At 31.9% G+C, this 11562-nt stretch overlaps 1 protein-coding gene across 2 annotated transcripts; it reads left to right on the top strand.

Annotated features, from left to right (window-relative positions):
* Positions 1–1904: 1904 nt before the first annotated feature.
* On the top strand, positions 1905–10632 carry LOC124839380 (DUF3754 family protein, putative (DUF3754)). 2 transcript variants are annotated; one of them, XM_047315176.2, is made up of 14 exons: positions 1908–2406; positions 2548–2868; positions 3195–3374; positions 4452–4587; positions 5054–5388; positions 7049–7178; positions 7548–7676; positions 7801–7845; positions 8053–8132; positions 9087–9183; positions 9303–9392; positions 9950–10003; positions 10103–10168; positions 10268–10632. In XM_047315176.2, exons 1-14 carry the CDS (start codon positions 2045–2047, stop codon positions 10418–10420), a joined length of 2178 nt encoding a protein of 725 aa, XP_047171132.1. In that variant the 5' UTR covers positions 1908–2044; the 3' UTR covers positions 10421–10632. The 2 variants fall into 2 exon arrangements, 1 of the variants encoding a protein (XP_047171132.1); XR_015780247.1 differs by lacking the exon at positions 10268–10632 and having other exon boundaries at positions 1905–2406; positions 9303–9549; positions 10103–10174.
* The last annotated feature ends 930 nt before the right edge of the window (positions 10633–11562 follow it).

The raw sequence follows: 11562 nt of genomic DNA, 5'->3' as shown, positions 1-11562 counted from the left end.
TTTCGTCCATCTTTCAAAGTAAGGTACAATTTAGTCCTCATTCTTTTCGAAATGTTCGTTTTAGTCCTCGAAAACTAAACACTGTTTAAAAATTTGGTCCTAATTTAGCAACAAATGAGGACTGAAACCAAAATTCCGAGGACTAAAACGAACGTTTCGAAAAGAATGAGGACCAAATTGTACCTTACTTTGAAAGAGGGACGAAAACCAGAAACGACCAATACTTTAGGGACTAAAAACATATTTAACCCTAAAATCAAAACCAAATAAATATGTGAAAATTAATCATTTCATTAATAAGAAGATATATAAATAAATGAGTGTGTAACCTATAGAAAAATTATAATTATTAATCAATAATAAATCAAATAATGTATAAAGTAAAAATGTTTGAAATAAACTACGTCACATGGTCTCCAACTTTTCTTTAAGTACTCAAAGGTATAATACCACAATAACATTTAGCATGGCAATAATAGATAGGATCAGGTTTGAAATTTTCAATTTCATCATATATGATTATTAGTTTTGTGAAGTATTCAATTACCGTAAAATCTCATTGTTGCGTTGAAGTTATTCCATTTTTTCTTCTGCATCCACAATATGCTCTGAAAAATGGAAGGTGAGATCATGAAACAACCATATTATTGGATCGTTTCCAAACCCAGTAAGAAGCGTTTATATCATTGAACGACTCCATCGATGGTAATTGTTGGTATCACTGGCGAAACCAAGGGTGTTGCATCCCTTTCACTTGGAAGAAGATATAGGAAACTATATTAACAGAAAAAACAAAGTTATAGAAGTTTCTTTACTCGTGATGAGAAAGAACAAGAAAAACAAGAAAGAAACTTGGAAAAGAAAGAAAGGAAAAGAATCAAATATGCGCAGTAGAGCACTTCAAAAGAAGTGTTCTTATACCACCATCTTAGACGCCTTTTGAAGCCATGAAACAACAAATACGAAATGACTATGAGGTATAGAGAAAGAAACCAATGCGTGAGAAAAGAGAGAATGAGAAAAGAAGATGAAAAGGAAAATGTATTATTTAATTTTGTTGAATGTATCTTACAGAAAAGACAAGAGGTATATATATAAACTAAGAAGGGGTTGCATGAGATAACAAAAGTTACATGTAAACGCTATAAAAATAATACTTTCGCACATATTAAAATTTCCATTTGTTACTTTTTATTCTATTCTTTATTAAAAAAATACAAAAAAATTATATGACCATTTTATTTTTGTATTGAATGTCAAATTAATATAAAAATATATCGCCGCGTAATATTAATCCAAACGCTCGCACTAAACAATGCACGACGTATACGTTGAGCGGTTTATTACCAACTTTTTGTGTTCAATATTTTGAGAAGCCTATAAATATTTTAACATTTATTTCCAAACATCATTTTATTATTAATCCTTGACAAAGTGTTTGACAATACAAAAATATAATAGTTATTAGAAGTCAAAAGTTGTTAAACGAATTACCAAAGAATGTATTTTGATTTCACTAGATAAAATATTTGTGATAAAATTATCATCTATTATTTGTAATATAACTTTTGCCTGTGAAACATAAAATAATTACAGGTTTCGTTCGATTCGTCCTTTAACTTTTACATCTTGTATCATAAGAAGCATTATTATTTTATCACGCATTAAGTAAGTAGGAGGCGTCAATTTGTTACGAATTATTTTTTAGTATTATTTTGATATTCAAATTTTTTTTATACATATTTAATATTTATTATTTTACTTTTTAATTCCTCGTTTTTCTTACAAATATAAAAATTATTTTTTTAATAATAAAAAGTGAGTTGTCTGATACATCTCTAGCGTAAAAATACATTTGTCTTTTTAAGTAGTATTTGATAAATACACAGTTTTGATGTGTGTAATTTTTAGAACCATACAATAGAGGATACCGCTCTGCCATTGAGATGGTTGGTGGTGTTGTTGTAAGTGGAAGTGGAGCGGTGAGGGTGAGCAAGCACTGGTGTTGATCAGAAGTGAATAGTCTGAATCAAATTGAGAGCAGATGTCATATTGTTGGCACAGTTTGGGTCTTGTGCCAATTTCACAATCCCAAACTCTGTTTTCTTTTTCACAAACACATGGTATCTTCGCGAGGCAGAGGGTTCCTTGTTCACTGCTTCAGGAAATGTCCGTGGTGGAACCATCCTCACAATACCAGTATCAACAAAACTACCTTACAAGTATAAGTAGGAATCCCAGTGTCGGAAGGGATGATGATGGAGACGAAGAAGAAGGAATTTCTAAAATAGGAGTGCCAAGGCAGAAACACATCCCTGTTTCCAAGTCCCAGCTCTTGGATGCCATCCTCTCTATCATGTTTAACCAATCCCAAGATGTTTCCCATCACTTTCGCCTTCTCACCTCGTAAGTCTCATAACACATCACTTCTATAGCATCCTTGTCTTTATATCTATATGCTTCTCTATGCATCTCATTTCATTCTCAACTGGAGAGCCAGCGGAGTGAAACATGTTCTGTGTTTCTTCACACTTTAATTCTGAACAGATGCTTAGACTCCATACTTCACGCTGAGCACAAAAGCATTTTAGAAGAGATGCGTTCCGATTATCAACTTGCCAATTCACTCCAAACACACAGTTCACTGACACAACTGGTGAATATACCCAATGTGAATACCAAGGACTCGGACATGCTTACTGATGACAATGACACTATTGCAATTCAGGAAGACGCCAACCTCTATGACGACCAGCAGGATCAGCGGGAAAAGTCTGTGCTCCCTTACCCTGCTTTGGACCTCACTGCTCTTTTACGATCTCTCGACATAGCATCTACCAAGAAAGATTATGATAGTGGTGGCTCCAGGTTTGTCTCAACACACACGCCATTATCATTATGCTCCTTTCCAATTAATATGCGCCAAACACTTCACTTCATTTAATTCAATTCACCATCTATTGATCAAAATAGAATGAAAAACTGTACTACCAAGTTCTGCTTTGTACAGTTTGAAATTACAGAGTACAGACATCATTAATGATGATGAGACCTCTTAGGATGATCACAGGTTGGAAAGGATGAGTACTTGGTGTCTTTCAAATGGCTTAATTTTCATTTTACTAATCCTATTTTTTTCCCATAAAAGGTTCATTCTAATTTCTAATTAGGTGCTATTCCAAATTTTCTGACAGGGTCACCATTGGTACTCGTTTCCAACATGCTTTCATGAAGCTTCTTTCAGATGCACAATTTGAAGAACTATCAGCTAGGGATCTGATGTTAACGTCTGCATTGAACACAGATTATCTCCTTACCTTGCCAATATATGTTGATTGGAAAAGAGCATATGAGTCTAATGCCATAATATTTAGGTAATTACTAAATTTCATATTGAATTTTGTATCAAATTTTAAAAAATTATTCTTTAATACTTTATGTGCATATTTATCATTTTAGCTCATAAAAGGGTTACATCAAGTATGGTTATATAATGCTAGGGATTTTTAAATGATAGTTTCAAAATAAATGCTTCAAACAATTAAGTGAATATCCTTCTGTATGATTGATTCCTGATGAGATAAATAATAGTCTTAACTTCTGTTTGCTTTATGTTTTTTAATTGTAGCATAGTTACACTCTTCTCATCTTCTTTAGGATCCCAACTCAAGGGTTGATTGTTGCAATTTTTTTTATTGTTTTTCTTCAAGCTCAAAGGGCCCTTGCATGAAGAGTTGTGTTAGAAGTATAATATAAAACATTCATGTGTTTTCTACAAATACCTTAAGCTTTTGAGGTAGTTGACTCGTGAAAAAATTATTATTATTATTAATATTTTTGTGATTGTTTTTTAGTGCATATTGCCTATCATATGTTTCCAATTGGTCGCTAAGGCTTATGGATGACAATGGGATGGAGCGGTTGCTGGTTTAACTATATTGTCCTTGTCCCCGAAGTAAAACACTTATACTCATATTTGCTTTTTATATTTGACAAGTATGTAAGGAAACATGTTATCAATAATTCAATGCCAAAAAGACACATTTTCATCTCTTCATTGATAGACAACAATTAAGAAATTATCATTACATAAATTTCAAAATTGAGTACCAAATAAACCAAGAGTATTTTTGTAATTTAAAATGAGAATGTGTATGAGAATAGGGAGAGGGTGAATATATACATACCCATCCCGTACATGATTTAAAAAATCGAGTATTACCTTGCTAGTCAATATGGGTATTTCATGTCAACATTGGAACAAGTTTGGACAATACTTACTGATACAAATTTGTTTGTCATCCCTTCTAGAGCTTTTGGCTTGGGTAACATTTTAGATGGAAGGATTAATATCTCTGTTGGTGGATGTGAACTTAAGTAATGCAAAATATATAAATTAACATATTTCTTGTGTTATTTAATAAAAATGTATTGTATATTTTTTATTGTAGGCGTGGTTATGCAACTGAGAAGCAGAAGGGCTTGTTAATTGTTGAAAAACTGGATTACTTACAGTCTAAGATTCTGCGAGGAACCTTCTTTGTTATATCAAAACCACTAAAAAAACTTGGCTCCTGGATCAGTGAGGTTAAATTTCTGTGGCAGTTCCTTCATTTACCTCTTTTCTATTTGTGTGCAGAGATACAACAGTTTTCATTTTCCATGTATGCATGCAACAGTTTTCATTCTCCATGTATGCATGCAACAGTTTTCATTTTCAGGATACAATAGAAGTTCTTGCATTTTCTAAGGATCACTGTTTCCTTTTACATTTACGAGAGCTATAAACAGTTTTCTCTAAACTTTTTCTGAGCAAAATATAAAATATTTTGACATTGTTCATCTGTGAAATGTGTTTAATCAATTTAATCCTCGAGACCGATCTATCTATAAAGCATGCCTTGTGGCTACTTAAGTAATGTCTCTGGTTAAGTATGGTCATGTTTAGGGTTATGCATGAGATGATGACTATATCTATCTGATCAACATTATCTTTAAAATTTGCACATGAAGTTTAGGTATAAGAGTATAACATTTTTCTTCCTCTCTGCAGCTTTACGAAAATGGGAGTCAGAGACATGAAATAGAAAACTGGACAGAAAGCTTGAGGCTTTGGCTAAAGGAACTGTCCGTATTTCAGAAATCACTACTTTATAATGACCCTGCTTCAGATGAGCATATAGGTATAAATCAAGAACCAAATGCAGAACTTCCTATTTGGCTGGCAGCTCAGAGGGCAGTAGCTCGATATGAAGGGATTTTGTCACAAGTTGGTCCTCGTGGAAGGCTCCTGAGGAGAATGCTTTCTTGGATAGGACTTATCCCCCCTTTGCCAGAAACTCCTTTTGAAGTTCACAATGATAATAATACTCCTGAACCTCACCTTAGGTTTGATCCACAAATCATCATTTTATTATAATTAGTTGTTAGTTCCTAGGTTGCTCCACAAGTAATCTTTTTCATTACAATCTGCTAATTGCTCCACTTATCATAAAAAAATAGATTGATAGAAACTCCATTGATGACTTTTCTAGGACTCTATGTACTTGCTCAAAATTAGATTAAGGTACTCTCAAGTCTCAACAAGTCTTACATGAATAGAATAAGTTGCCACGAAGGAAAGACCTTTGATAAACCAGATATTCTTATGAGAAACCAATTAACTAACAAGTAACAACTTTAAAATAATTGAATTCATTGAACTCTTGACTTTTGGAGTACATAGGCATTCCCTATATATTGGCAAAGTAGGGTTATGCTTAGTCTAACTTAAAACTGAGCTATAAATACTATGGATATTGTTAGAATCCCTTGATTTATGCTGCAGTTAATATACACTTGTACAGCATGATTAGGCTGGCAATATATTTTATATTTATTGTGCAGGATCATTGATCCTGAATTGTAGGGATAGATTATATCCATCATAAATTAGGATATACAGCTATTATCAAGTCTTTGTTATTTAAGAGCAATTGCTCCTCTATGAATGATATCCAAGTTTATATCCAAGATTTTGTGCCATTATAATAAGATAGAGAAAGGAAAAAAAATATTTTGTCAACATCTTTAACGGACAGGTTCCTAATTAATGTAGTGAACATGTCAAAGATATGGTGACATTATAACAAAAGTTAAAAGGAAACTAAGCAACTGAAACAAATAGCCGATGCTTGTCTCCATTGAATAGGGAAAAGCATATTCATACTTGACTGGTATGTAATTCCCTTAATTTGGGCACCATCTTGGTTGAACCTAAGTTGCTTGAATCAGGCGCCACCAAGGGTTCCTTTTACTTCCTTACAAAGCAGTCCTTATGATCGGACAAACGAAAAATTGAAGGATTTAATTACTTCTCCTTCCATGTTCATTTGCTACCCATTCTCATCAATTTGGAACCGATATTATTGATTGCACTGATTATGGCATTGCAAAATCTAAACAATAAGGGCACAGTGCTGTATATAAATAATATTTCACTTTCAAAATAAATAAACAAATAATATAAGTACTATTTATATTACTTTTTCATATTATAAATACTTTTGTTTTTTTCAGAAGAGTGTTTCTCATTCATCTTTTACATAAAGAATCTCTTTAACGAATTGAAAAACTTCCTAAATATTCTACTTTAATATATTTTGTGTAGAAATTGTTGGTGCCAAGTTTCTGCCTGTTCCATTTTCGGGACATAGTTGGTTCTTTCTAGAAGGTTTGGTGCTTTTATACCTTGCAGTTAAGTTCAAACTGTATCTTAACATAAATTGATGAGATGTCACCATCATCATCATCACTCCTGCATAGTACGAACTTATCACACCATAATACTACAACCTTGGGCAGGTCAATTGAGCTACCTGTTTTTTGACCTTGTTTATATGCTAACTCTCACTCTGTAGTGGGTAATTTATTTTAAATGTATGTCTTAGTTCATCAATTGAGGAATAATTGTTCTAAATCAATGTTCAGTTTGCTAGTTTTAATTTAGGATAAACTTAATTGAAGCATCATTGTTTGATATGACCAATCAAGAGATGTCTCCTTCCAGGCCTACTTTTTTATCAAGGATATCACTTAATGATATATGGAGACCTGCAACAAGGAAATACTGTGGAAATGATCCTTGGAAAATGTTGAAAACTTCCATTTCCATACTTTTCTCACAGTCAGTCCTGCAGGTATTTCCCGATACCTCCAATTCTTTGTAGCGCTGTACGAATATGTATTTAGGAGATCCATTCTTACTTGACCTATGTGTAGGATTTGAGGACATGCCTTATATTTGTGACCTTCATGTCTTCAAGATTCCATTCCTTCTGCATCTTTTTTCTAAAAAGATTGGAGATAGATTATACATCTATTATTAACTATAAATATAGCAGTGTCATGATTTTACTAATGGTTGACATTATTTTTCACCTTTTTAGTCTGGTATTGAGTTTATGTTCCTAGCTGTAAGAGTTAATAAAGTTCTTTGCTGGCATTGATTTTTCATCTGTCGATTATACTAGAAAAACTGATCCAAATCTTACATGTTCTGAAAATAGGAGCCAGCATTTGAAGAATTAATTCTACTATATACCAAGGAAGTTGGCGAAACATATGGTAATGATAAAGCTGACGTTTCATCATTGCAGTTAAAGATCTATGAAAGAATTCCTATTCCAGATTTAGCGGTAATCATTTTGCCTCTACAGGGATTGACAGGTCCCAAATGAGAAGACCCTTCTTAATGTTGTTCCTGTTGTAACCTTCTATTTCTATGTGTGATTCTTCAAAGGATATTGAATTTATTTTCAGGTAATATTCCCTCACAAAAAGCTATCATTCCGTATCATAGACACAGTAAGAAATCTGCTAACATTCTTGCTCTTCATTTCCGAATTAGTTTTAAACTCATTTGAACTTACATGTTGTGTTTTAAGTATTTTGTATTCTTATTTTGTATATGTTGAATTGTGATGTAATTTGAGCTTCCTCTCTAAACCTTTTATTTACAGTATCTTTGTATTGATTTGTTTATCCATGTAACTGTTAACTATAAACTTACAGGTGCGCTTGGATGTTGCCACAATTTTGGGACTTTTGGCATACTTCATAAACTACAAATTTGAGAATGTCTTATCTTCCCCGTATGTACAATTTTTCTGAATCTCCATAGGCTATTTTTAATTATAGTTCTAAGTTCTTCATAGTTAAGCTTAACTATTCCTCATGCTACAGATGCTTTGCTTTTTCTCCTTTAGCAATTTATCAAAAAAAAAAATTATCAGCGCAATAATTTACTTCTTTAGGAACTGTAAGGAATTCAAGGTGAACTAAAAGTCTCACGTAGGGTGGGGACGAGTAAGATGAAGAATATATAAATAGAAAAACTCACAATAATATTATTTTAAGGTTTTTGGTTGAATGTGGTGTTTTTGTCCTTTATATGAGTTTGTTTATGACTTATTTTAAATCTCCCTTCAAAGAACCCACAAGAACATGTGAAACTGGGCCAAAATTTGAAAACATCTATTAAGTACCATAGATGGAGCATGGTGCATAATATAGTAGAATAGTTTGAGTTATTTAGGGATGGTGTTTCCTTATTCTTAGTGATCTCATCTTATTAGGAACCTTATTTTAATCTTAGTAATTTTATTGTATCTTTAATTCCGAAAATGTTTTTCAAATAATTTTATTACGAGAGAAATGGTTTTTAAATTGAACACAAGGTTTTATGAAGGTAATTTCTAAACTACAGCGTATATGTGTGTGTATATATATGCATGTGTATGTGTGTGTATTTATAAATATATGAAATTGACAAATAATTTTACATTCATATAAAATTATGTATATGTGATTTATGTGATAAAAGCTTTCAATCTAGCGGTAAGTTCTAGAAAAACATAATCCATTCAAAAGATATTGAATGGTACTACATTTGGTAAAAGTTGTGTAGTTTGATCTCTCCCCCTATATAATGAATTCTTTATGATATAGAAACAACTCATTTCTACGTTCCACCAGTAACTTTCCGGCTTAAAAGTGACACCATTTGAAAACTGATGGTAATCAATATTTACTTTAATTTTTTTCAGATCAGCAATTTTACTTGATGTTGTCGCCATAAGTGCTCTAATAATATATGGGAGTCGTGTGGTCCTTGGTTACAAACAGACATGGGATCGGTATCAGGTAATTGACATTCTCCTGTGCTATCAGAGATTATGGTAGAACATTGTGAAAGAACAAATCTTTCTTTATCATTCTGTGGAAAGGAAAATATCTGAATTGTCATGAATGTTATATTGCAGCTGTTAGTTAACAAGACACTCAATGAAAAAACATTGGCAAGTGGCTTTGGCTCAGTGCATTTTCTTCTAGATGCCTCTGAACAGCAGCAAGTGAGAAACTTCCTTTGCTGTGCTTTCTGTGCACCCTGTGGATTACTTTGAAAAGATTAATACTACTGACTTATTATTTGATAAAGTGGTGCTCAATGTTTTTGGTTTTAATAAAGTTATTTGAAGGTTTTGAACGATTTTCTTTGACAAATTTAAGGTATAATCTCTTTCTAAACTATTGAATCATGTGAATGTTCTTGCATCAACTAGTCATCATGTAAATGTTTCTCGCATCAACTGGCCTGAAAAACATCTTAGAATCATTTAATGGTAAATTTAAAAATATGAAAATCAGATCACGAAATACTTAGTAGAATTAATTCAATTTTTTGTAAATACAAGCAATTATGAACGTATTTTGTGGTTTATGTTGTGAAATCGAACTCCTGAACAGTAGCCCCAGTCATACTAAGTGGACAGGGTTATGCACGGTGTCTATATTGTAAAATGGGGGACTGCTCTTCCAAAATAGGGTTTCTTCTTTACAACCTCGTTGTTACGTATTCTGATCTCCATTGACGTCAATCTCCCTAAAATTTACATATATACTTTTGCAGTACAAGGAAGCTGTTTTGGCCTATGCCATCCTACTCAAAGCAGAGAAGGGCCAGGTTTGTCAATTATTCCTCCTAATTAAGTTACTCTGCCTTCAGTTGTCTGCAAATTAATTTTAAGATATAGCATTCCAAGTGTAACATTCTTGGCTCCAGGTTATTTCTCGGCAAACTGTTGGAGAAAAATGTGAGAGATTCTTGTATGAAGTGTTTAAAGTAAAGGTGATACATATATAGATATAAATTTTTTTGGGGGGTGCGTCTGCTCTCTATATTATAGTCTGTTGGTGCTGCTGATCTTAATCATTGCATAATTGGCAGGTTGAAATGCCAATTGACAAGGCACTTAATACATTATTAAGGCTGGGCCTAGCAACTGAAACTTGTATTGATGGGAATCGGGGATTGTTGGCTATACCTTGTCCTAAGGCTTATGAGGCCCTTAAAGAACGATGGAATATTTTGCTGTGTTAGAACATGCACGGTCCATAGAGTACTAGAAACGATCGTCACAGTTGACCAACAAAGGCATTGTATATAGTACATAATCCCTCATTTTATCCGGTAATAGTTCTCTGTATATAGATGAGGCTAGGCATATTCATGCTGCACTGTATTAAAAACAGTTCTTTATTTGTTAATATAGTTTTTAATACATTATATATGCTACTACCAATTTTTCTTTATTTGTTTTTTTTCTTAAAAGTACCAAATTCATAATGATAATTTGAATATTACAGGAGTTATTTCAAATACTTTACACCCAAGTGTTGTATTTTTTTTTATCAAAATGTCTATTTCGTAGTTCATTACATACTAAAAATGAAAAAGTGACCCACAACAAATAGTGTATTATGAAAATTTTAGATAAAAAAATGCAACAAAATAATATTTTAAATGTTTTACTGGAGAAATAATATAGAATAATTTATATGCTGACAAAAAAAAAAGAATAATTTTTCATAATTAAAATATGATTTATATAAAAAACATGAATAAATTTGTCAATAGTTAATGTTTTTTTTATTAAACATTCTATTTGTTTTACTATTTGATGCATCTTATAAGAATGTTGCTTTATTAACTTTTGAGTTAAATTTGCTTAAGTTATCATCTCATGGTAAAAACAGCCATTTAACGTGAGCAACTTTTAAATGTGAAAAGTTTGATTTTATACCTTTGAAAAAATCATATTGTACAAATTTTAAAATAGGTATATTAAAACTGTATTAAGTACCTAATAAATTGTAGTTGTTGTATCAACCCAAAAATGTTCAGGAAAAATAATTTCCTTTAATATTTTCTTGCAAATTCTTTTCAATCACGTAATCTTGTCCAGGTGTTTAAAGTGCTAAAAAATTGTGTGGAACATAATTTTTTTCACATAAATTTTTGAAGACTTACTTTGACATTCTTCATCATCATCACTTCTGAAAGACTTAGTTTTATTTTATTATATTTTCATTTTGAATTACTTAAACAAATTTCTTAAAAACTTTAGAAGCAAGAAAAATAATTTTTTTTATCCGCACAAGAAAAATAACTTACGTGAATATAGAATAATCATCAACTAAAAAAAGTTGACAGTAATTTTCACTCATACTCCTTGCTCTAAT

The sequence above is a fragment of the Vigna umbellata genome, chromosome 6, assembly GCF_029865625.1.
Source record: "Vigna umbellata cultivar VRB3 chromosome 6, Vumbellata_1.0, whole genome shotgun sequence".
NCBI classification, from domain to species: Eukaryota; Viridiplantae; Streptophyta; class Magnoliopsida; order Fabales; family Fabaceae; genus Vigna; species Vigna umbellata.
The sequence above is the reverse complement of the archived record's forward strand: the minus strand, read 5'-3'. Positions and strand labels throughout refer to the sequence as shown.